Source organism: Neolamprologus multifasciatus, chromosome 13 (assembly GCF_963576455.1).
Source record: "Neolamprologus multifasciatus chromosome 13, fNeoMul1.2, whole genome shotgun sequence".
Taxonomy (NCBI): domain Eukaryota; kingdom Metazoa; phylum Chordata; class Actinopteri; order Cichliformes; family Cichlidae; genus Neolamprologus; species Neolamprologus multifasciatus.
In genome coordinates, this window is record NC_140451.1 from 11058600 (window position 1) to 11083520 (window position 24921).

Genomic DNA, 24921 nt, shown 5'->3' on the forward strand with positions numbered 1-24921 from the left:
AGTAACACTCTCAAATAATGAAACAGCTTTTGTTTTTTGGATCAAAATAAACATAATGCATTGCAGTGCATTCTGTAAAAATGACTTTATAACTTCATATTTAAGAAGACAGAGGCAGGGGAGAGGATGAAGGCATGTTCAGAGGCCTGAACATGTTCTGAATGTACGGTTTGGAGATAGTGGCACTGGCATAAAGACAAGGGGTGAAGCTGGAGGTGGCAGATGAAAATGCTCACTTTCACTGACAAAGATATACAGATTTACAATCCTGTCTATCAGTGACAGCTCAGGTTGAGAACTTTAGAGATAAAGTTTGGAGAAGAAGGTTAAGATGGTTTGAACATGTGCAGAAGAGGGGTAGCGGACATACTGGACAAAAGATGCTGAAGATGCAGAAGCCAGGTAAGAGGGAATGAGGAAGCCCACAGACTAGGTTCATGGATGTAGTGAAGCAAGACATGCAGAGAGTTGGTGTGACAGAAAAGGATGCACAGGAGAGGATGAGAGGGAGGCAGATGATCAGTTGTGGTGAGTCCTAACATTAGTAATCAAAAGAAGATTATTTAAAAACTCAGTTCATTCTCAGTATCAATTAAATAAAGTAATAAAGTAACTGAAATCAGGCTATATACCAACAGCTGCTTTCCCACTCTTGAATAAAAAAATAGTATGGATTAAGTAAACTAAAACAAAAAATTACAAGAATAAAGACCTTCATTGGGGGAAATGGGCGGATTTTTCACCAAAAGCTTTGTGACACATAAAATTCCACAAGTTATAATTAAAGAACTGTACACCATATTTATTAAATTATCTGTGCAAAGAGGAAAGACAGCAAAGTAAATCCAAAACAAGATCCTGCATAAACAAGACCAAGGGAGAGTTTGCATGTAGAAAAATAACTTAGAAAATCAAAGCTGGAACAATGATTTAGTTTTATGCAATTACAAAAATAGCATTGAAGTGAAAAGCGCTTTGTCCAGTCCTAAGTTCTGTTTTACTTTTACAGTTTTCTCTCATTTAGCCACCAGTCAATTTTCTTGGGTTTCACATGGATTCATAGGTTCACAAAACCAGGATATTGGTTGTCTGATAAAAGTTGCCTCCATTCTTCCAACCACCCAACAAAACAGACCTAAACAGGATTGTGAAAGCAGCTTGTGAGTTGAAACACTACCGACAAACCTCTAAATAAACACGTGACTTTATGTTGTTCAGTGGTTTCTAATTGAAACTCCCCTGGGGCAAAGGGATGTTTTCATGAAGGTATTTCATGCTGCCTTGCTCAGAGAAGTCAGCCACTGTGTGTCCCTCCCCTCGAAGGACCCACTTGGTGGTCAAAAGTCCCTCCAAACCTACAGGTCCTCTGGCATGTATCCGTGCTGTACTGATACCAACCTCAGCTCCTGCAAAATAAACAAAGTAAAATTAAATACCTTGTTTTATTTTCAACATAGTGGTAGTTTAGGTTCACTTGAAGGTAAATACATACCAAGGCCAAAGCGGTAGCCATCAGCAAAGCGAGAGCTGGTGTTCCAGAATACACAGGCGCTGTCCACCTGTTGCAGAAACTGCTCGGCTGTTTCTTCATTCTCAGTAACAATGACATCAGTGTGGGAGCTGCCGTATTTGTGGATGTGGTCCACAGCTTCTTGCATGCTGTCAACCACCTCAATGCAGCATTCCAGGTCCCCATACTCTGTCCTCAGAGACTTGACCTCAGATGGGCTAAAAGTTAAATAGGATGCGAAGCGAGGACCAGCATGAATCTTTACCTGTAAGAAAGCAATAACCAATAGTTTGTTAAAGAATAAAAAACAAACAAATGTAATTTACTGTATTTATGGACGTGGGTAAAGTGTTAAATTCTCTTGCTGTTTTTCCTATTTCTGAATCTCATTCAAAGCATACACCCAAATAATCCTGTTTCTTACTTGCTCTGTTCTCAGCATGTCAATGATCTGGTCAAACACAGGAGTACGCAGCAAATCTCTGTGAATAAGAAGAGTCTCCATGGCATTGCAGGCAGCAGGGTAGTCACATTTAGAGTCTTTCACTGGAAAGAAACACAGTTTGTACAATAATTCAAAACCAGTCAGTTTGTATTAGTGATAAATTTAATAGACTGGAGCTGAATGCAATTAAAAACCTACCAACATCAAGAGCCTTGTCAATGCTGGCATCACTGTCGATGTAGACATGACAGATGCCCTCACTGTGGCCCAAAACAGGAATGCCCTTGGCTGCCCTCTGGATTTCCCGGACCAGCTGAGACGAGCCCCTTGGAATGATCAGGTCAATCATCTTGTCCAGTCTGCACAGATCCTCAACTTCCTCACGTGTGCTCACCTACAGCACAAATTCTTTTAGTGTATCACAACAAATAAAATACTACCAGGAAACTAAAATTATATTTCTATAATGATTTTTAGTCTTACCAGTTGAATGGCATCTGCTACACCATGAATGGAAAGGGCCTCTTGAGTGAGTTGATGTAGAATTTTGTTGGTGTTGGAAGCTTCTTTGCCACCTTTCAGGAGCAAAGCATTTCCGCTTGCAATTGCTAGTGCTGACACCTGAAGTATAGCATTTAAAATGTCACTCTTTTTGAACACATATAAAACCAAAGACTCTAAAAAAGTATTCCAGACTGCCCAGAGATGGTCTGACCTGTGGCAGACAATCAGGGCGAGACTCAAAGATGACCAGCAGGACACCGATGGGGACCGTGATCTGTTCTAGTTCTAGGTTGTTGGCCACTCTAGTCCTCCTCAGCACCCGGCCGACGCTGTTCCTGGAGGAAACGGCGAGCTGACGCAGGCCAATGGCAAGACTGTTCAGCTTGGCTGTTGACAGACTCAGGCGATTGATCAGAGGCTGGGACAGACGACCTATAAGAGTAAAGTATGAATAAAAATGCCGGCGCATCAATCAATAAAGAGAAACATGTTGCCAAGCAGGAATAACTGCTCTGCTACGCGATGCCACACCCAATGACTCCTAGTAAAATAGACTACAGTGGTATCTGAGTCACAGATCTACATTCAGGTATGGATTACGCTAATCTGTGTGCCAGCTCTCTGCCTCTGTACCTAATGTTGTTGCTAGCTCCATGTCTTTCCTGTTTGCATTAAGAATTTCTTCTTTCTTCTCTGTAAGGAGCTCAGCAAGACAGCAGATGATCTCCCCTCTCTGAAAAAACAAACACATAGATGTGATCAACACAATTCAAAATTAATTGACACTGCTGTCACTACGATGTAGAACTTATTTAATTTGGTGACCCTGTGCAACTAATTAGGATACTAGTTACCTGTTCAGGGAGCAAAGAGGCCAGGGTTCTGCCTGCATGTCGTGCCATCTCTGTCTGCTGCTCCACAGTTGGGCCTGGTGGTGTCAATAACACCAACATCAAGCATAAATCCTCAAACCACAACAAAAAGATTCAAATGCTGTGAGTGGTTTTACCCAGTACCTGCAGGTTTCACTTCAGAGAAAAAGGTGCCAACTTTCTTCCCTTCCACAATGTCTGTGATGACGTGACCGGTGACTTTTGGATCTGTGCCATTGGCAATGATTACTGAGGTGCCACCCTGCAGTGCCCAGAGGGCTGCTTTCACCTGAGCCACACAACATGATTTAGTGTAATGCAACATTTTCATTACTGAACCAACTCTGCCTCTACATATAGTGAGATGAATATGTCTGTGAAGGTTCTCAGTCATCCAGGTCATCGTAGTCAAAGGAGCTTGCAAAGAAAAGCGTCTGGACTTCTTTAAGTTACTTGAAGACGTTTCACCTCTCATCCGAGAGGCTTCTTCAGTTCTAAGGTCAAATGGTGGAGAGTCCCAGATATAACCCTAGTGGGAGTGTCCCCCCACAGAGGGACAAAAGGACCCCCTGATGATCCTCTAATCGCCTGAGCCAAGGTGTGGAACTGGGTGTGGGTCCCAATCAGCCAGAGTTTCGGGTGATTTCATTGTGAAACCTGGCCTCACCTTATCATGCGAATTCCTGAGGTCAGATGGCCCAGGGTGTGAGTGGGCCTTAAGGCGTCTGGGAAGGGATCTCAAAACTGGATTATAGATGGCAGAGAGTTGGTGTCGTAAACCACCGCCTCTGTTCAAAGATGGTCGCTCACAGTGGACATAGATGGCTTCTTTCACTCCTCTTTCAAACCATCTGTCCTCTCTGTCCAAAATGTGAACATTGGCATCCTCGAAAGAGTGTCCTTTATCCTGTCCTTTATATCATCACCCTCTGGAACACAAACTTGGAGTAATTAGGACCCTACACCACCGGGCAGAACATGTTCCCTCTAAGCCTGAAGGGAAAAAGAAGGAACACACACATGTAAAGGAAGCACTCAAAACGTGCGGCTATCCTAAATGGGCGTTTTTAAAGTCAGCAAAGAGGCACAGAAAAGAAGATCAGACACCAGCGAGGGAGGATAAGAAGGACAGGCGCAACAACATTGTCATCCCCTATGTAGCCGGTGTATCAGAGAAACTCAGGAGGGTTTTCTCCAAGCATGACATCCCGGTGTACTTCAGACCCAGCAACACACTCAGACAAAAACTGGTTCACCCGAAAGACAAAACGCCAAAACACAGACTTAACAATGTGGTGTATGCCGTACAGTGCAGCGAGGAATGCCCAGACCTCTACATTGGAGAGACCAAACAGCCACTTCACAAGCGCATGGCACAACACAGAAGAGCCACCTCCACAGGACAAGATTCAGCTGTCCATCTGCATCTTAAGGATAAAGGACACTCTTTCGAGGATGCCAATGTTCACATTTTGGACAGAGAGGACAGATGGTTTGAAAGAGGAGTGAAAGAAGCCATCTATGTCCACTGTGAGCGACCATCTTTGAACAGAGGCGGTGGTTTACGACACCAACTCTCTGCCATCTATAATCCAGTTTTGAGATCCCTTCCCAGACGCCTTAAGGCCCACTCACACCCTGGGCCATCTGACCTCAGGAATTCGCATGATAAGGTGGGGCCAGGTTTCACAATGAAATCACCCGAAACTCTGGCTGATTGGGACCCACACCCAGTTCCACACCTTGGCTCAGGCGATTAGAGGATCATCAGGGGGTCCTTTTGTCCCTCTGTGGGGGGACACTCCCACTAGGGTTATATCTGGGACTCTCCACCATTTGACCTTAGAACTGAAGAAGCCTCTCGGATGAGAGGTGAAACGTCTTCAAGTAACTTAAAGAAGTCCAGACGCTTTTCTTTGCAAGCTCCTTTGACCATAGTGAGATGAACTATTATCTGTCACACTGACCTTTGCTTCCATGCCGCCAATACCAACTCTGGATTTAGTCCCATATGTGATAGATTGTTGGTCTCCGGGATAGAATATATCAATGAGCTTGGCATCATCTGTTCCTGGCGGACTATCGTATAAGCCTGAGGAAAAAATAAGAAAAATAAATCACATATATATATCTTCTGATTTAACAAAAACGCAACCTGCCTGTTTGTATAAAGTCTTCTATTAATGTCTGACTACCTGGCAATCATTAATGAATAAAAGCAAAGCATCAATGGCATATATGGCAGTTGCTGTAATACTATGCATAATAATAATAATAATAATAATAATAATCACTTGTTCACTAATAATAATAATTATTAGTTATTATTAATAATTCACTTGTACAAATACAAAGAAATTGTTGGTTAATTTGGTCATTTGTTTTCATTTCATGCATCTTTCATATAGTTTTAGGTAACTGGTTCACATTTATTATACATACAAACATAAACATAATCTACACATTTACACAAATAACATACTGGCCATTACTGTGATTCTTAACTGCAAATTAAAGAAAAAATTATTTAAATAGTCATATCTGTACCTTGGACATCAGACAGGGCAATAAGTAGGTCTACTTTCATTTCAACAGCCAGCCGTGCAGCTAAGCTGTCGTTATCTTTGATGCTTATTACCTGAAACACAAACCAATTTTTCATTAAGCAAAAAAACACCGTGCAGGTCAGGAACAACTTCAGTTGCTACTACATTTCAAAAGCTTCCCTCTCTCACTCAGGTGCAAAGGAAACATTGCATGCAAAAACAGGTGTACCCACATTTACACCCTGTAGGTCACTGTTGGGAACAGGGGGTGGAACAACAGCATCGTTCGTGTTAATTATCGGGACGATATTCATACGCAGCAGTTCATGTAGCGTGCTGTTCAGGTTACGGCGCTTCTGTTCATCGTGAAAGTCCAGATTGGTGACCAGAATCTAAGGAGGTGGAAAGAAATGTGAAGTAGTATGTGACATTTTAGTCCGATGCTGTAGGTTTTATTCTATGCCAAACGTGGAGCACATACTTGTGCAGTGCAGATGCTGTATTGGGTGAACATAGCTTCGTACAGCGCCATCAGACCGCTCTGCCCAGCAGCAGCACAGGCTCTTGCTTCCAAAACTGGGACTGTCTGAAAGACAGTGAGATTTAAACAAAGTTAACAAGATTTAGAACGAAAGAAATCAGCACGCTGTTATACAGTCTACATTTACAAAATAGTGGGTCCAAGTTCCTTCTGTTAAAGCTCATTCACCATGTCTTTCAGTTGGTTCTGTCCAGAATGCAGAGCTTGTCTGACACTCTGAGACAGCAGTATCTCATGTCTCAGTCGCTGCTTCCCAAATGCCACAGCACCACTCGTAACAATCATCATCTCCCTGCCTTGATTCTGTAGCATGGCCACCTGATGGAACAGAAACAATAACATTTAAGATCTCTTTTCTTTGGAGCAGTCATTCCTCTATAAAAGACACTTTGTATCAACATTATTACCTGCTCTACTATTGAAGCCAGTCGTCCCAGTGCCAGACCACATTCATCTCCACGCGTCACCACAGCGCTCCCAAGCTTCACTACAACGCGTTTGGCTTGCTTCAGCTCACTGCGGTGTGCAAAGGACTTCCCATGGGATCGAGGGAGAACGACTGCGGGGAATAAAGAAAACACTCAAATTTTAACAGGCATAGGCAGCCGAGGAAGAACCAACACATATCGAAGTGATCCTGAGATTTGTGTACAAGCCTAGTATGATGAAGCACTTGGCTGATCACTTACATTTAGCCTGGGAAAAGGCTCTGATGTAGACTGGGCACACATTTGATTGCCGTGTTCTGAATGGCAGAGGAGAGCAGGAAGCCAACCTGGCAAACATGGCACTGAAAGTTCAGGACCACTGTGATGAGCACAGAAAGCAATGCATGGTTAGTCTAACAATGGAATAGCATCAAATTAAATAAGCAGCTTCTGGGTAAAACAAACAGGCTTGACGCCAACGTTTTAAATAGATATAGTTTTGCTGTCGCTTGAAAGCTCTGCATCATGTGTCTTCTTCTTATCAGTGTTATGCAATATTTGGACTTGACACACTGACCCATTAAAGATTGTTTTGCACTAAGTTAGCTTAGAAAAATACCAGCAATAATAGGCAGGGCAATAGACTGGGCGCTTTTCACTTGTATAACCTGTAATACATATGAACGAACTGCAGTTTGCATGGTAGTTTATCAGACTATAGCAGCTACGTGTCGAGTACTTCTGTCAAAACATACCTAGGTTAGCTAACGTTAGCTAGCTTTAGCTGTTGTGAGCTGCCTAACTTGCCTCGGTTTTCGACAGAACAGGCGGAAGAGATTTTTTATAAGAGACTCCTTACCCAGCGAGATGGAGACGTGGAAAGCCAACCACAGCTACACTTGTAAGTGAACGGCGAAATGAAGACACGTATTCAGAGAGAATCGCAGCGCTTCACTGCCACATCCACAGCCCACGTTGTGTGGGAAGTGCCGTAATGCTATTCACGAACGATGTGTACATAAAATATCAGGGGGAAAATGACATAAGACGTTGGCTTACGCAAGAAAGTATTAACGTACGCATGAATTTTATTTTTTTGTGAGCGAGCACGGGTTGCACAAGTACAGAGACCTCGAGTGACACTTACCGCTGAAACGAAGATTAGGTTGTGTGTGCAGAACAGTTTTATCAGCATATATATATATATATATTTAAATGCACCGTCTATATCACAGAGAATGCAGACTTTTGCAATATATATTATGCTATTATTGTTATTTATAATTACAAGTAATAGGCATATATTAAAAAGTAATGTCGTTTCTTCTACGGGAAATATAACATCGCAATAACGTATTTTTTTAAAGGGAAATATTTTGTAATGTAATTCTGACAACAACAAGCGCGACTGTAAACAACGAATATCGCTTTTTTCAAGTTTTCGAAATTATATCTTGACAAAATAAAACAAGTTTCACTTAAGTACTCACGTGACTTCCGGGCGACTTCCCAGCTCTTTTTACACCCGGAAGAGCAAGCGTCCTATGAGATCTCAAGTTGAGATTACTTTATCACACACCTGTGCTCAAACTAAAGAAATTTCACACTAAATTGATTCTATTTTCCTGTCATTTTTTTTATTAAATGACCCTGCATTTTGGACTGTTGACTTGTAATTTAATCAATTTCTTTGAAACTTTGCCATTAATTTGTGTGTCAACCATTTGAACCTGCTAGTGAAGCAAAAAACCAAAACAAACAGTCTTCAGTAATGTGACACTAAAGCCACGTGAGTGGCGTTTGTGCATGCCAGGACAGACTTGTGAAACATTAATGAGCAGGACAGTCAGAAGCACAGTGCACACTGAGCCACCATAACAGCTGTACACAGAGCTATGGGGACCATGGAGAAAACTTTGAAGTGTCCTGTGTGCCAGGATTTCTTCATTGATCCTGTGACGCTGCAGTGCGGACATGACTTCTGCCTCACCTGTATACAGGCTGTCTGGGAAACCGATGTGTCTGATGAGGGGCCTTTCTTCTGCCCGGAGTGTCAGATATTTCTCCCCTCTGACCTCACTCTGAAGATAAACGCAGACCTTCAGACCAAAGTAAAGGACTTCACCACTAAGACGCTGTCAGCAGCAGAGCGACAAGCAGCAGCTTCAACTAGTGAAACGAAATCATCATCAACTATCTGCTGTGACCACTGCATAGAGATGCCATCAGTAGCCATAAGAACCTGCCTGACTTGCGATGCCTCGCTGTGCCAGGCTCACGCCCTGCTCCACCAACAGAGGTCTGCTCTAAGGGAGCACACAGTGGTGGATGTGACCAGCGATCCACTGTCTCTGAAGTGCAGGGAGCACCGCGATGAGCTTAAGCTCTTCTGTATGGAGGAAAAGGTACCTGTTTGCTGTTTGTGTGTCCTGGTTGGCACGCACAAACATCACAAAGCCTCTCAACTGCATGAAGCCAAAGCAGACTTTAAGGTGATTATTCTAATCTCTTTTCATTATTTGTGAGGAATATTTATCTATTTTCTTCCTGTTGGTTTTTGTTTGTTTGTTTGTTTGTTTGTTTGTTTGTCTGTTTGTTTTACCAGAGGCATGTTGTATTTCTCTCTCTAGAGTATGCTTGAGACCACAATGAACCAGCTACTAAAGAGGAGAAGTGAAGCCGAACATGCCATCAAAGACCTGGAGTCACTGTATACACAAACAGTGGTACAACCAATACAGAAATCGTACTCTTAAATTGCTTAACTTTTTAAATTGATGGAAGCCATTCTTGTTTGTCTAACAATGCATTTATCTCATAGACCTCTGCTGCAGAGTTTAGAGAGAGAATCTCAGACAAGTACAGCAGAATCCACGTCGTGCTGAATGGCGATGAGCGTCTAATGATGCAGATTATAGACGCAGAGGAGACATGCATGACAGAGTGGCTGGAGGCCCAGAGGAGCATCGTAGAGGCTCAGATCAAAGAGATAGATGCATTCAGAGCCTCCAGCAAATCTCTTCTCCAGGAAACCAATGATCTGCGGTTTCTGCAGGTAGGTTTACATGATCACTTACCGTGACCAAAAGTGTAGCACAAATATAGCTCAAATGTTTCCTGTTGTTTTCAAACAGCAAATCACATCACAGAATCTTTGGTGAGTATATTGCTGAGTCCAGTTTGTAACCTGAAATTGCCCATGCTTTACGCTGCTCCATATAATTATTCACTGAGCCTTCCTGTGGTATGATTTTTATTTTTATTTGCAGTGATCCCTTGGAATTTGCTCCAATCCGAGAAGTAAACAGAGACCTCTGTGACCCTGAGAAGCTGAGAACAGTAGAGAGGCTGGTGGATGAACTCTCGGTCGCTCTGTCCCAACATTTTCCACGAATGTGGTCATGTTAGTAAAGCTTTTTTCCTTTGACATTCTAAATCCAACTCTCATTATCATTATAACTGTGTACTAAGTAAATATTTGTATTTGCAGACTTAAGTTCTCCTCTTCTAGACTTCAAAACAGCTCATCCAAAGCTGGAGTTATCCCAAGACAGAAAACAAGTGTACTGGAGACGCCAACCTTTCGGTGAAGGACAGAGCCCTCAGCCATATGACTCACAGTATAGCGTCCTTGCTCAGGAGAGTTTTACAGGTGGCCAGCATTACTGGGAAGTCATTGTCCAAGACAAGCCCTTCTGGATGATAGGTGTGACCACGGGGTCAGTCGATAAAAAAGCCAGTTTAAGCCAGAGTTCTTCCAGTCTGGGTGTAAATAACACATCTTGGTGCATCTACCATGGAGACGGACAGTACCTGGCGTGCCATGATACTCAGGAAAAGCAGCTGTCAGTTGGAAAGAGAGTCAGAAAGCTAGGCATACTGGCAAACCTCCAGAAGGGGGAGCTGTCATTCTATGATGCCGACGCTATGAGGCTGCTTCACTCCTTCTGTGTGCAGTGCACAGAACCTCTCTATCCCATTTTTAACCCATGCATTGATATGAACGGAGTCAACACACAGCCTCTTACCTTGTTTTGGATAAAGGACCCCTGGGATTGGCATACACGTGAGGAGAAAAGTGAACTCACAGGAACCATTTGACTGCCTCTGTGGGATGCAGAGTCACTGATCAAATAATTATTTTAAGTGTAATTTTCCATTTGTGCTCACATAAAATTACATTGTGGAAATGTCCAACATGCTGTACAAATCTAGGCTGTCCAAAATATTGACTACCACCAAGTTTCTGTGAGTGGCTTTGACTCTGGTAAAGCTACAACGGCATTCAACGAATATACCTACCTCTAAAATCTTGCTAAAATGAGGTTATATAATAATATATGAGAAGACACATCTGTAGACATATCCGTACCGTGACTTTATAATGTCAAGACTAAAGTTATGTAATCTTTGCAGCACTGCCATTTCTGCAGTTGACATGTATGCTAAATATTTCATTAAGTGGTATCAGGTTCAAACAGTGCATTTGTTCTGTGGCAAAGTCGATCTCTTCCTGCAGCTTAGCAGCTCTCATGTGTGCCTTGATGCAGTTCATAAAGTAAATGACCCGTGTGTAAACTGCTCATCAGACCATGGAGGACATGCATGCCTTTAGTCTCACATGTCAATGGCCCTACAGAGTTGTTGCCCTGCAGCAGACAAATACACTGAGGTCAAATAACACGAACAGTAACGCTATATGTCTAGAAAAGATCAAGACACTTAACAATCTGATTTACACAATTCTTTGTGCATCACGCTTTTGCTCATTGTAAATAAACAAATACCTTTCTGCAGAAGAAGAAGTCTGAAAGTTCACATTCAACACAATTAGAAAATATAACTCTCTCTTTTTTTGTAAACAGTAACATTATGCACTCATCACAGGGTTTTGAAAGTTCAGCCACCCTAGGGCTTGGTGAGGACATACAGGAACAACACAGCACATCAGAAAGAAGAAGCATTTATTTGCATCATGTAATAATTCTGCCACAACTTTAGGACATTTTCAGTTCAGTGATGCAACTTGCCTCATTTTCCAGAGGAAACATGGTAGAGCTACTTATATTGTGAGATTTTCTTTTCCATTCTTTGTTTCACACATATACAGCCACTCAAACACACTGTGCTTAATTAAAAAAGTAATTCAAGCCTTTGGGTTTTTTCCATGCATGCATCATTTATGTTATAACAGGAGATTTCAGATTTTTCCATCTTTTATGTGTAACTGATAAGACAATCCAGCTAATGTCCAGTACATTTATGAATAGTTTGAATAATCATATAATTTGATTAGATTTTAGGAAAAGCGTACAGTGTGCAGTGGTTGGAGATCTGGCGGGCATATTAGTGAGAAACAAAGGTTGCTCAAGGAATTGCTCCTTCAGTATTTGCCTTGATCCAGTCCAGGAAATGAGTGACCCGTGTGTAGACCCCAGGCTTGTTCTTCTTCCCGCACTGGTCTCCCCAACTCACCACTCCATAAACAACATTAGCGTTGTTCTGCATACACGTCAGTGGTCCTCCAGAGTCCCCCTGAAACAAAATTGTACAGCTGACTATATGCTACTACTGGAACTAATGTAATAACTTTCTGTGGATGCGTTAGTAATATACATGTTATAACAGCATCAAACCATCAAATGTCCTAACCTGGCAGGAATCCACCCCTCCCTCCAGGTAGCCAGCACAGAACATGGAATTGTCCAGGATGTTCCCATAAACAGAACGATCAGAGCACTTTCCCTGGTTGATCAGCAGGACATTGGCCTCCAGCAGGTGGCTGGAACCATAATCAGCTGCAAAGATAATGCAGAAATATATTAGGGGGGTAACCCTTGTTTCTTTTTTTCATATTTCATGCCCACTTCCAGAACAAAATGAGTGAATGTTCATCAAAAGTTACTGAAGGTGATCTCTGCATGTAAAGCTAGCTATGGATACCACTGGAAAAACCCAGAACCTGTTGTAATGGTCGTCTGACCACATCTGCATTGATATATTGAGGTGTCAAAACTTGTCATTAAGAAGAGGTCATCAAATGTTGGAAAAGAGTTCAAGCTTCATTTAAAATAGAAAATGTCAAGTCAAGTGTTTATCAAATAAGCCAAATTATGTACATGAAAAATGGCAACCTTTTTGTAACCTTACATACATTGCTCAGTAGCACCCCATCCAGAGATTTTGCACTCCGTCCCATCAGGCAGTGGCGCGTTTGGTAGACAGGCTGTTTTCACAAACTGGGTCTCATTGGCACAAAAACCAGGAGTCCCACTGAGCTTCAACAAGCCTTTAGGAATACATGTGACATATAAATGTCACCACAAACTCAAAGAAAGAACATCTGAACAAAATGACAGAGACATTTGAGACAAGTATCACCTATATCATTGTAAACAGCTGTACTAGTCTCCCTGTAGTTTGGATTTTTAATAGTCCTTTCGACAGGTATGGTCTGAGTTCCAGGGTCTGGCTTACTCACTGAGAGACTTCCAGCCAGCACCTGCATGTCCTTGTTTGGTTCACTGTGCAAATAAAAAACAAAAGGGTTCAGTCAATATTACGTTGTCTTACTTGTAATCTGCCATTAATCTGGATCTTCAACCTTGTAGCCTTACATGCAGTGTGCAGCTGTCAGCACCCAGCAACTTGCAATGAGAATTCCTCCACAGACGTGTCTGAATGGCTGAGCGGAGCCCGTTGGCTTCACTTGCACAGAAACCTGCCAGGGTATAGCTCCTGGACTGACTTTCAGACCCCCAAAGATTCGGGTAAGAGCCTTTTTTGGCTGAGGTATGCCACAGGTGGCAAACTGTTTTGGTCCAGTAGTCGGAGGGAGAGGTGTCGCAGAAGGGTGGATGGGCTTCCCAGTTGGTGGTATGGCAGTTGCTGGCAGATTACCAGTAGGCTCTGGTTGCGGTGGTTCAGGCTGTGTCGGTTCAGGCTGTGTCGGTTCAGGCTGTGTCGGTTCGGGCTGCGGTGGTTTAGGCTGTGTCGGTTCAGGCTGTGTCGGTTCGGGCTGCGGTGGTTTAGGCTGTGTAGGAGCAACCTCAGTCGGCGGCCCATCTGAAAACACAGATCCAAGAAGATGGCACAGATGTTTTGCTGGCAACACTCAAGATCAAAATGTTGCCCATCACTTTAAAACTCACGTGTTGATACAGGACATTTTGGCACATCACAGTAGTCCCACAGTAACCTGTAGCCTCTTCTGAAAAAGCACCAGGGCTTTGGCTCTCCGTCAGGGTTCCTGAATCAGAGAACATGTCACTGAGACAGACCTCTTATAGGTGTTTTCTGCACATTGTATAAATGGAGTTACTTCTGACCTGCAGAAGTTGTGAGGGCCAAGGCCGTCTTTGTCCTCAAAGGAGGTGAAGGGATTAACACCCAATGCCAGGATGAAGTGGGAGTTCCAGTAGAGGCACTCATAACCATCATCCGTCTCGCTCACATTGCCACGATATGACTCTCCATCGTCCACATAGCAGTCGTTTGGACCTGAGAAATGTAAATTACTCAGTGAGTAAATGAATTATGATGATAAATATATATGAAGAAAGACAGTAGAATGAATTATTTACCAACATGGCAGAAATGTCCTCCGAACCCTTCGGGGCATTGGCAGTCAAAGTCGTTTTCATCTCTGATGCATGTGCCACCATTTTTACATGGATTAGGATTACAAACTGAAACTTTGGAGAACAATAAAACAAAATTTAGGCTGTTGTTCAGTAACGGCTAAAATCCTCACCAAAGAGGAATTTGGGCTTTTTAAAAATATAAATATATATATCAACATACTAGTTTTGCAGTCTGGAGGCTGAAAGGGTCGCTTGCATTTGCACTCATAGTGCGGAGGAGTTGAAGTCAGTACACATTCGCCATGCCCGCATTGACCTCTTTTACAAATTCTTGGACCTTAGAGAATAACACCATTAGGATATTTTTAATAACATTAATTCAGTTTTTTTACACTTTGCATATATATATATATGCAATTTGACAAAAGAATGGAGAGAAGGGAATTTTTTCTTCACACCTCTCTCGCATTTCTTTCCCTTGTAAGGTTTGGGACAGTCACATTTGAACTGTCTTTTGCCTTTCTCCTTACACACACCATTGTTAAGGCAAGGATTTGGGGTGCACTGGCCTGAGAAATAAAAAATGAAACACACCGTAATGTCAAAATGAAACCTTTCCTCTGTAGCATTAGAAGAAAACATGCCACAGATTTGCATGAGACATTTGTTAGTATCTTACCGGCTAGGCCCAGAATCTCAAAAAGCCAGTCTGAATGACCATTTTCATCATCCTCATCATCCTCATCCACGACCTTAAAGAAGACATCTAGAACAATACTTTCCTTTAGATTTAGTTTTAATTCTTTAAATACTACATTTCAAACCATTTTCTATATATGTTACAAAAGCAACATAAAGCAGTACTAACCCTCAATTATATCTTTAAACCTTCCTTTCGGTCTCTTTTTCTCATGTTTCCCTTGTCTTTCAGGCTGTGCAGAGTCCCGCTGTCTGTCTTGTCTTCCAGGATTCGAAGAGTCCCGATGTTTGTCGTGTTTATGTTTCAACTACATTTTTTAAGGAATTGCAGATGACAGCATAACATAAGAGCACGTACACATCCAAATAAATCTCTATCACTCTATATATTCATGTCTATCTGTCTATCTAGCTATATATGTGGCTAAAGCTATTGACGTAACCTTTTTAAACATGATCTACTGTGTTTTTTGACAGAAAATGCCACAATGTAAATAACGTGCAATGCATGTGATTATTAAATTCAGTTAATACATACTTCAGCAGGTATGAAGAGCACCGCTAAGAAGAGACAAAGGAAGAGGAGCTTCAGGTTCATGATGGCAGTTGACCAGAAGACATGTAGGAGAGTAACATGAGAGTGAGCTGACTGGGGGAGCCCTCGCACTTTTCCAAACATTTGGTAAGTACACTAACCTTTGAATTAGCCCTTTCTTTCTTTCTGTCTTTTTTTTTTTTTGTCTGGCATCCATCCGTGTTGCTGAGTCAGTTGTATTGATTATAACTGAGCTCAGATAGTTACCTTTATGGTCCCACATAATAGGAAAAATTCAGCTGAGTTTACTAATCGCTTGTGACGAACACATTTACAGTCAAGAAATATCTTCCCCCAAATGCTGACTTTAAGTTACTATATCTACATGGATGTTTTCCATGTAGTTTTGGTTACATAAGTACAGTGTAAAACATTACATTTCAGGAAATGTGGTCAAATAAATTTACTTGATTGGTATACATTCATGTTTATACCAAGCATATTTTTCTTAATAATTAATTTTTTAAATAAACGAACATTTAAAATTTATACATTTCAGCTGCATTAAAAAAAAGTCTTAATGTTTATTAAAGGCAAAAAATCTTCTTTTTTTAGTCTAATGGAGCATAATAACTGTGTCTGCCAGCCTGAACAAATTCCTCACATCAAAAAATGTTAAGTGAAATAAAAGATAATCTGCCAAGCATACCCAGGTGCAGAGAGCATGTTTGCTTAGGACTGACTGTTTGTTTGAATGTAGACTTTGGATCCACACATAGGTTCATATCAGGATAAATACCAGTGTGTGCTTTTACTAAAATCATAATTCACTGAAATAGCTGGCAAATCCAGCTGATCCATAATGTGTTAGTAAAGCTGAGGACTTTCACCTGCTACATCAAAACTTCATGCGATACCTAAACAATTACTAAACAGACTAGTACCTGATATATTTTCTTAGACTTTGACAAAGAATGATGCTCTTGCTTTAGTAACACCCTGGTTTTAATTTGAAAGTCTGAAGGTCTAAGTGATGGACATGCATGATTCCCACAGCCTTAACTGTAACAACCATAACAGCATCACACTGAAATATTATTGTGAGCACAGAAAGCATTACACAGCCTGAGCATTAACACTGTCAGAATGTTGCACAAGCTCACAGAGTCGCTTCAAACTTCATAATCTCTTTATTTTAAAAAGTCGTTAGTTACAGCTTTAATATTTTTGCCTTATTGTGGAGTAGCAGCTTAAAAAGTAACTGTTCAACAGCTCTTCTGTGAAGTAAACCGGAGATCCCTGTTGGCAGATGAAGGGTTACAGATAACAATAGGTTTTGCATTGTTGCCATTGTGGTCATGACCAGGGCAGACAGCTAAGTAGAGGCAGTCTGAGAAGGTTCCCGTGCAGAAGGCAAACAGGGGTGTCATTTTGTCCGCCTCGAGGAACATCACCAGCCCTGCAGGAAAACTACACAAAACACCAATCCGGCAAAAACGCTTCGTGAAAGGCAGCTGATGCGGAACGCCTCCATGCCAGGCCGTATACTCGCCATCAAAAAACTCCACACACCAGGACTCAGGCCCGCGGCCGAGCCAACAGTCCTCAGTTGTGCCCTTCCGAGGAATGTTGGGGTAGGTGACACCGAGCTCCCAGTAAGTCTTCCCAGTTACATCGATTTCCCAGTAATGGCGACCAAAGCTGAAGCCCTGCAAACTGATGACATTGAGGGTAGTGTCAAAGCGTCCAGGTAAGTCAGGAAGTTGCTGCCAGGTGTCCGTATATGTGGCACTATCGCCTTGAGGAGAGATGATCAGCTTTGGGTGGGCGGTTTCCGGATCCAGGCACACCTCGCTGGAATCTGGAGATATTTTACATTTTGGAATTTAACAACATTTTAACTCAATGTTTGATTGTAATTACAAATAATCTAAAAATATGTAAACTGACAGCTCTTGATGAGTTTCTTGATCATCGGGGTCTGGGAGCAGACAAGCAGGAGCATGTTATTGGTGAGGCTGATGATCTGCTCAGCTTTAGCTTCATCCAGGCTCACACTGCTTGGGTCTGTTTGGTTTAGCAGATCAATCACTCTAGTGGAGGCACACAGTAAGTAAGTAAGTTGGTACGTACAATATGAAGCTTATTTCTATGATAGATTATAATTAATTTCCCTACCTGTCTGCTGTTTCCATGTCTCCCTCTTCAGGGTATGAAAAGAACGACTGGGGAAAAAAGCAAAAAAATAATCTCGATTATTTTTATTTTATCAGATTTATATTTTTGTTAAGACAGGAAACATAACATTTCCAGTTATATCTGGTCCACTGGACTTTGCCATTGTCAACTTTTTCACCATTGTATCAGGCTCTGTGTCTGTTTGGTCCAGTGCCAGAGTGAGTCTAGCCAGGTCCTGCTCTATCTCCTGGATCAGGGAACAGTTCCTCTCCATGAGCTCGTCCAAGGCAGAGACAGCAGCCCGCTCTTCCATCTCCAGGTGGGACAGGGTAATCCTCAGGTCCTCATCCAGGACAGCTTGGATTTCTTGATATTTCCGAATGATACTCTTCCTTATCACTGAGGACTTTTTCTGAGTCGGGCATACATATTTAGAAGTTAATTGCAGCCCTGTCACGAGTAATTATTTCACCTCTCTGTTCTGTGAATAGAACGAAACTCACTGTGATTTCTGACTGTCGTGCCGCGAGTTTCCTCAGCCTATATTTGACTGCTTCTCTCTGCTTCTTTAGACACTCTTGGTGCTTTCCCAGTGTCTCCTAAAGAAAGGGTTTCACACATATTGAGCAAACCTCAGTTGAAGCTAACAAAGTGGATCTGGCAGTGAAGTGCAGCTGCAAAAGCAGAAGCTCATTATGATGCAATGATAACGGCAAACAAAGCAATGACCGACAGGAAAATACTTCTATAAGCCACGATAGCCTTGTTTCAGTCTTGTTATAGTATGAATAATTGTATGAAAGGGTTAGGATTACGAGCTTTTACAATATGCTGATGACTTACTGTTATACTTATCATGTGCTTTGGCAAACCTTTGTTATAGTTTTGCCATCACAATGTTTCTCACACATACCGTACCTTCACACAGTGGGTTCATTGCTTCTTTTTCTTGAATGAATTAGAGAAAATGAAGTTCTCTGCAAGGTCCAAGTAATTGTTACCATTATTAGCACCATTACTTGTTTAAAGAATTGAACTTTTCTGTCACTCCTACATGGATGATTTCAGGTATGTTAAATTTGTATAGTAGCTTCTTTTTTCAGTTTTCTCCCAGTCGTCACTGGGAGGCCCCATGACCTCTAAACGCACCATATAGTGTTTGTAAGCTGTCACCTCACATTAAATTCAAAGGAAAATCTGATGTATAAACATGTCAGGCTTGATTAATTCATTTGTTTCTCACCTCTCCTTCTGATTGTATTTGGCGTTCCTCTGGTTTAGACCCAGAATTGCCAAACCTTCGATTATGATGAAATTCCTGGCGGTGTGCGACATGCACCTTGAATGTTCTCATTCGTTCTCTTAATGTTTTTTACACTGTTAACTTATTATGACTGACTTTTGAAAAAGAGCACAGCTTTTGGTTAAATGAGTACTTAACTGTTATTTGATGTACGGTACACATACTGTATATAGCCTGGTGGCGTTTCCTATATTTCATTTTTGTCTTTATGGAGTTTTTCTTTAGTTTTGTCACTAATCTAATGCTGTAAAAGAAATCAAGAATCAGAAGTGACTCGGACTGCTGGGAAATGGTCTTTATTTCTGCTTACAGCACTCAGCCATACCTCACAGTGCCAATTTCTTTTGTAAATTTATGTAAATATCACTCAAAAAAATACACATCTCCTCTGTGGCATGTGACACTGCAATCCTTCATTTTTATCCCATAATAATATCCCTCTCTGACTGAATGAGGCCACACTGAAGTTTTCGAATGTATGCACAAGGGATGCATTAATACTTAAGAGTTATACTGTTTGACTTACTGAAATTCTTCTTGTTATAAACTATTTATTCAAAGATGTGTGTAATGCCATTTTAAAAAAATCATTTTGACGTTTGTTTTATTTGTTTACAATATTTGTAAGTACAAATTGTCCCATGCTGTGTACAAGTGTTTCCTAAAGAATGGTGTAGTTGATGTTTGGTTACTGTGCTGAACGATGAAGGGTTGACACCAGAAGAGTGATTCGACTCCGGTGAAATAGAAAACTTCTCACCTTAAATGTGAACACACAGGCCTCCGAGAAGAAGTCAGTCACGATAAGCTACTCGTTTAAGTGCAATATGACATGAATGCAAACCCGGAGAGGAAACAATTTATAAATAGGTTTTTATACTTAGATGGATTCCATTTCTCACCATGTGGTATTCTAAAATGTATACAATACATTCACCAGCCACTTTGTTCGGTTCACCTGCTCAGCTGGACGCTAACGCGAATATCTAATCAACGAGTCACTTGGCAGTAACTTGGTGGATTTAGGCATGTATACATGGTCAAGACGACCTGCTGAAGTTCAAACGGCATCAGAATGAGGAAGAAACATGTTTTATGTGAGTTTTTGAACATGATATGCTAGACACACTTGGCTGAGTATTTGACAAACTGCTCGTCTACTGCATTTTCCCATGCAACCATCTCTAGGATTTATAGAGAATGATCCAAAAATGAGAAATTCTTCAGTGAGATGCAGTTCTCGGGGTAAAAATGCCTTGTTGATGTCAGAGACAAATGTTCAGACTGCTTCAAGTTGACATGCACACAAATACTTGTTATAACCAAATTATGCAGAATCAAATCGCGGCTTGCAGCAGCAGAAGACCACACTGAGTGCCCCTCCTGTCAGTTAAGAACAGGAAAAAGAGACTATAGTTCACACAGACAAATGATTTCTGGTCTGATGAGTGTCAGTTTCTGCTGTGACATTTGGATTTAATGTCAGAATTTGGTATAAACAACAATAAAAGCATGAATCCATCCTGTCTTTTATCAGTGATTCAGGCTGGTGAATGTTTACTGGTGTGTGAGCAATATTTTCTCCGCATACTCTTAGCCCCTTACTACCAGCGGAGTGTTGTTTAAACTCCACAGTCTACCTGAGTATTTTTGCTTTATTGTTCCTTTATGACCACAGTGTACACATCTTCTGATGGCTGCTTGTAGCAGGATAACAGACCATGTCAGAGAGCTCAGATTATCTCAATCTGGTTTATTAAACATAACAATGAGTGTGCTGTACTCATATGGCCTCCACAGTCACCAGATCTCACTCCAATGGAGCATCTTTAGGATGTGATGGAATGGGAGCAGCCCACAAATCTGCAGCAACTGTGCGATGCTGTCATGTCAATATGGACCAAACTCTCCGGTGAATGTTTCCAGCAGCTTGTTGAAGTCAAAAGAGGGTCCAACCCAGTACTAGTAAGGTGTACTTAATAAAGTGTCCAGTGGGTGTATATCTGTTCAGTGCAGAACCCACAATAATATATAAACCCCTTCAGTAAAGCAGTCAAAGTCAAAGCTTGTGTAACCCAACAGAGACTTCGCTAATCAGAGTTTGTTTAGGTCAGTGGACGCCACCATCTGATTAAAAGTTACTCAGTCCAAAAATGACTTCTTAACCTGCGTTACATCACTGAGCTCGTGTGTTTATTGGTGAAATGCAAACAAAGAAAAACAAACAGAAAAGAGGCGGTGGGTACCTTTGGTTTAGCAGAGGATCATTATGTTTCATGGTGATTTAAAGCTTTATTGGCTTAGAATTCAATACAACAAATGGCAGTGTGGGGTTTTTTCTTCTTTTCTTTTTTTATATAAAACAGTATTTTCAAACACATTAGGGGTTTTAGCTATTTGTCACTTACTTTGCTTTTGATATGGCATTAAAATATAATACGATTTGTACTTCCAATCCATGTAAAGGGAGAGTGTCTGGCCGTGTTTATGAGAGCCTGAGAAGAGAGACATTTTTTGTCAGGGTCAAACGGATGTTCAGTGCGTAGCCATGGGAAGGAAACTAGTGATATGCGGGTGCTTGGATGATGCAACAGCTGTTGGGTAAGCTAACTGCTTTCCCAGTGACTTTTTCTTTTTAATTCAAAGACTCACTGAGCCAATTCTTGCAAACTTTGGACTAAAACCTTTTCAGCCCAAGTGAGGGTAAGCTGACACATGTTCAAGCTACGAGCATGGACATTTTGTAATGAGCGCCATGAGGTTCTACTGTACTTACAAAGTTCCACAGGAATCAACAGCGAGAGAAATAGTAGGAAGAAACAAGCAAGAAAGAAAAGAAAAGCGGTTCCACTCGAAGCAAAGCAAGAAGTAAAACAAGCGCATTCAAACCAAAGAACATGACCCTGTTCATCATCCAGTCTCATTCTTTGTCATTTTTGAACGCGGAAGAGATTCCCGCTCATCGTTGACAGTGCAAGTCTAACAGGACAAGTCTTTCAGTACATAGTCTCAGGAAGCATCAGAGCAAAGAGTCCAGTTCATGGCTTCCGTGATTATGTCAGGTTAAAACAATCAAATTTTTTTTAAAAAAAGAAAAGAACAAAAAATATATATAGAAGAAAAGGAAATAAACCAAAACCTACATCTAGATTACAGCTGCTGTGTGCTATCTGAATGTACAGAAAATGCATGCGGCTCTGAGTGCTAGAAGAGCTTGGCCTTCTTTTTCATGTCGTTGCGTTTCCACAGGGGAAGCCTGTCAAACTCCTGGATCTCCATTCCAAAGATGTCAAAGAACGTTTCAGGTGCTAAGTGACGCTAGAAGTGAGAACAAAGGTGGAGAAAAAACAAAAGGAGGGGAGGGTGGGGGGTGTTCTCAGTTAGCACCAAAGCCATAAAAAAAGAGGTCACAACAGAAACGACAAGAAGCAAATGGATACTGCATATTCCTCGCTACGGTCGTATTTGTGTAACATGCTCTTTACACAAAGCAGAGAAATGCAGTATTATTGCAGAAGGTCAGGTGGAAAACCGATACCTCCAGTCTGGTTCTGTCCACATCCCTGGGCAGTTTAGCTCTCCCTCTACTGGTTATCATGAGCATTTCATAGGGATACACCTTCAGGAGGAGACATTCATCAGTGGACAAGTCAGATTTACAAGCTTTTGAGTTCAGCTTCAGAACAATTTACAAACCATTTTCATGAAACAAAACTATAAAATTGGAACATTTTAGTAATTCTACTGCGACACAGGGAGCACTGGGTGGGAGAACAGGTATGTGACAGGAGGCTGACTGGGTTGTTGTATTTTTTTAAGTCACTGGGGAAATGCAGGTGTGTGCACTTTCTTTCACTTTGGGTGCCGAAACGTGCAACGGATTAGGGGGAAAACATGGAAACAGAGTTACGTAACAGGCTGTAATTTTTAGATTAATTTAAAGCAAACTAAAAAAAAAAAAAAAACTGTAATGTAGGCCAAGTAAATCCACATGGGTATGACTGTCCTGGAAATCTAAGGTGTTTGTAATTTTTTTTTAAATAGCTCCTTTGGTGCAAGAAGAAATTGATCACATTCAATGATAAGCAACTAGAAGTTCTTTGAAGCCTCTCACCAACTCATATCCACACAGTAATGCATATACGCCATTATATACTACACAGTATATAGTGATATGAGTTGTTTGGATGACAATTTGGGCGTTGGATTCTCTACTGTATGGTGCATACAGTATCCAGCCACTTTAAATCAAAGCTATGTGCAGATGAGCATGGAGAAGCCGGCATGCTAAGCGCTAGAGTGACTCGGCAGCTCCTAAAGCAGCATGCTGAACCCGGCTAAGGTGAGCCTTTCACTTCCTGCAAAAGTATTTCTTCCACCAATGTCCCCACACTACAGGGTTTATGCCATATCGCCTCGGACGTTTTTGTTTTTTTATCCGGATGAGATTTATTACAGTAAAAAAAACTCCATTGAAGAAGTGAACAATGTATAATTTAAAAAAGAGATCTATCTACAGTATGTAGATTACAGTGTCATCAGTACAAAAAGAAGAAGATACTTGCTTTCGGTTCCAACATATTAGGCATAGATACTCCCCTGTCCATCCTTGCAAGTGCTGCACGGCCATCCTTAATGTGCTAAAGAACAGAACATACACAAATGTAATATAGTGGAAGGGGACTGCAGGGATAATGGCATGAATATGTCCACTAATGACAGTGGGCACAGTTTTCACTGGATGGAGCAAGTAGCCTGGATACTGTTCGGTACCTTAAGTAGTATTTACGATGGGCAGTCATTTACATGTTTTCTGAATGACTACGTTCCCTCAGGTGAGTTTTAAAATGACACAGCTACATACTGAGTTTAGCTTTGAGTCATAACACTGATAACACAACACACAGAACAAGGCATGAGGCAATGGCTGTATATTGGACTTCTAGTACACTGGTTCAGCTACCGGGCTGTGCATGTTTGATTCTCATATTCGAGGAATTTGAAATCGCTCATGCCCCGTAGCTGACAATAATCCAACAGTGATGCAAGCATGTAGCAGGAGTGGGCGGTGTGCATTCAGGGCAAAATTTTATTTGGAACCCACGTGCAAGCAAAATGTGTGATGCAAGATGAGGAGGCATGCCATGTGAAAAAGCAGATGAGGGACATACCTGAAACTCTGCAGGACAAAATGGGACAGAAAATGAGACTCACAGTTAATGGTTTTGCTGTCAAGTCCCCTGCCAAGCTACTATTTACAACACTGCTGTCCTTTGATGACACACGCGAATCATTGTGCAAATATTTCAAAATGCATGTCTACTTATGTACACGTAGCAAGCCGATTCTGAATACTGCTGCTGAATAGCTCTGGTGAAAACTGACAAGAGATTTGTTGGGTGGCTGTTTTTCGGTAGTATCTCTCACCTCTGCCTCCTCCGCACATGTCCCCGTAGCTGTTGTACTGGGTGAAATCTGTGGACTGAGGCTGCAGGAACACACGAACAGTACATCAGCATTAACATGTCGGCATTTTCTTTCTCAACTGAGACAAGTTCATTTAATTTTTAATTGAAATATTTAAGGCACATCAGGAATTAGTGTTTCTGCTACTGAAGTCAAGACAGACTGCATTTGAAGGTGGACTTATTATACTCATTTCCAGCTCCATGTTTTATTCTGGAACTCCAGTAAAGTAGCTTTGCATAATTTAAAGTAAAAAAAGAAAAAAGTCCTTACTTATCTTTTACAGGCCAATTATGCAACCCCTTAGTTCA

General features: G+C 41.4%; 5 protein-coding genes across 8 annotated transcripts in view; 1 reads left to right on the forward strand and 4 right to left on the reverse strand.

Annotated features, from left to right (window-relative positions):
• Positions 1-775: 775 nt before the first annotated feature.
• LOC146505095 (delta-1-pyrroline-5-carboxylate synthase-like) lies at positions 776-7847 on the reverse strand. Its single transcript, XM_085182088.1, has 17 exons — positions 7706-7847; positions 7108-7225; positions 6826-6977; positions 6587-6736; positions 6359-6463; positions 6111-6269; positions 5879-5969; positions 5299-5423; positions 3476-3620; positions 3314-3387; positions 3093-3192; positions 2671-2891; positions 2439-2576; positions 2154-2349; positions 1935-2056; positions 1493-1775; positions 776-1406 (listed from the first exon to the last, which is right to left on the reverse strand). The coding sequence occupies exons 2-17, from the start codon at positions 7202-7204 to the stop codon at positions 1225-1227; spliced, it is 2340 nt and encodes a 779-aa protein (XP_085038214.1). The 5' UTR covers positions 7205-7225; positions 7706-7847; the 3' UTR covers positions 776-1224.
• A 618-nt stretch (positions 7848-8465) lies between these two features.
• LOC146505096 (E3 ubiquitin/ISG15 ligase TRIM25) lies at positions 8466-12019 on the forward strand. The gene is made up of 6 exons (XM_085182094.1): positions 8466-9338; positions 9477-9572; positions 9668-9901; positions 9981-10003; positions 10116-10249; positions 10337-12019. The coding sequence occupies exons 1-6, from the start codon at positions 8742-8744 to the stop codon at positions 10945-10947; spliced, it is 1695 nt and encodes a 564-aa protein (XP_085038220.1). The 5' UTR covers positions 8466-8741; the 3' UTR covers positions 10948-12019.
• LOC146505097 (factor VII-activating protease) lies at positions 11794-15822 on the reverse strand. The gene is made up of 13 exons (XM_085182091.1): positions 15667-15822; positions 15298-15436; positions 15109-15195; positions 14888-14998; positions 14650-14766; positions 14430-14540; positions 14175-14346; positions 13998-14095; positions 13464-13911; positions 13228-13370; positions 13001-13135; positions 12499-12644; positions 11794-12381 (listed from the first exon to the last, which is right to left on the reverse strand). Exons 1-13 carry the CDS (start codon positions 15805-15807, stop codon positions 12214-12216), a joined length of 2016 nt encoding a protein of 671 aa, XP_085038217.1. The 5' UTR covers positions 15808-15822; the 3' UTR covers positions 11794-12213.
• A 1012-nt stretch (positions 15823-16834) lies between these two features.
• LOC146505098 (zinc-binding protein A33-like) lies at positions 16835-18484 on the reverse strand. Its single transcript, XM_085182102.1, has 5 exons — positions 18345-18484; positions 18020-18253; positions 17842-17888; positions 17614-17756; positions 16835-17524 (listed from the first exon to the last, which is right to left on the reverse strand). The coding sequence occupies exons 2-5, from the start codon at positions 18152-18154 to the stop codon at positions 16929-16931; spliced, it is 921 nt and encodes a 306-aa protein (XP_085038228.1). The 5' UTR covers positions 18155-18253; positions 18345-18484; the 3' UTR covers positions 16835-16928.
• Positions 18345-24921, reverse strand: part of ablim1a (actin binding LIM protein 1a) — a 40547-nt gene continuing 33970 nt past the window's right edge. For 3 of the 4 annotated variants that reach the window (XM_085182087.1, XM_085182085.1, XM_085182086.1), the window contains 5 exons: positions 24572-24632; positions 24316-24323; positions 23710-23784; positions 22683-22763; positions 18345-22462 (listed from right to left, as the gene is read on the reverse strand). In XM_085182087.1, the coding sequence (XP_085038213.1) occupies positions 22349-22462; positions 22683-22763; positions 23710-23784; positions 24316-24323; positions 24572-24632 (339 nt within the window). In that variant the 3' untranslated portion in view covers positions 18345-22348. Of the gene's footprint in view, positions 22463-22682; positions 22764-23709; positions 24324-24571; positions 24633-24921 lie in introns of those variants that run through there. The other variant, XR_014877471.1, reaches the window with a different exon arrangement.

Excerpts from the sequence above, each read along its gene's own strand:
- LOC146505095 (XM_085182088.1), bottom strand. The coding sequence starts at position 7,204 with ATGTTTGCCAGGTTGGCTTCCTGCTCTCCTCTGCCATTCAGAACACGG. Across the intron at positions 6,270-6,358 it reads ACAGCATCTGCACTGCACAA|ATTCTGGTCACCAATCTGGA; the intron begins GTATGTGCTCCA and ends CCACCTCCTTAG. Across the intron at positions 1,776-1,934 it reads ACATGCTGAGAACAGAGCAA|GTAAAGATTCATGCTGGTCC; the intron begins GTAAGAAACAGG and ends GCTTTCTTACAG.
- LOC146505096 (XM_085182094.1), top strand. The coding sequence starts at position 8,742 with ATGGGGACCATGGAGAAAACTTTGAAGTGTCCTGTGTGCCAGGATTTC. Across the intron at positions 9,573-9,667 it reads CACTGTATACACAAACAGTG|ACCTCTGCTGCAGAGTTTAG; the intron begins GTACAACCAATA and ends TTTATCTCATAG. Across the intron at positions 10,004-10,115 it reads ATCACATCACAGAATCTTTG|TGATCCCTTGGAATTTGCTC; the intron begins GTGAGTATATTG and ends TTTTATTTGCAG.
- LOC146505097 (XM_085182091.1), bottom strand. The coding sequence starts at position 15,807 with ATGTTTGGAAAAGTGCGAGGGCTCCCCCAGTCAGCTCACTCTCATGTT. Across the intron at positions 15,196-15,297 it reads GTTTAAAGATATAATTGAGG|ATGTCTTCTTTAAGGTCGTG; the intron begins GTTAGTACTGCT and ends GTATTGTTCTAG. Across the intron at positions 14,767-14,887 it reads GGGAAAGAAATGCGAGAGAG|GTCCAAGAATTTGTAAAAGA; the intron begins GTGTGAAGAAAA and ends TTATTCTCTAAG.
- LOC146505098 (XM_085182102.1), bottom strand. The coding sequence starts at position 18,154 with ATGGAAGAGCGGGCTGCTGTCTCTGCCTTGGACGAGCTCATGGAGAGG. Across the intron at positions 17,889-18,019 it reads ACACAGAGCCTGATACAATG|TCGTTCTTTTCATACCCTGA; the intron begins GTGAAAAAGTTG and ends TTTTTTCCCCAG. Across the intron at positions 17,525-17,613 it reads CAAGAAACTCATCAAGAGCT|ATTCCAGCGAGGTGTGCCTG; the intron begins GTCAGTTTACAT and ends AAATATCTCCAG.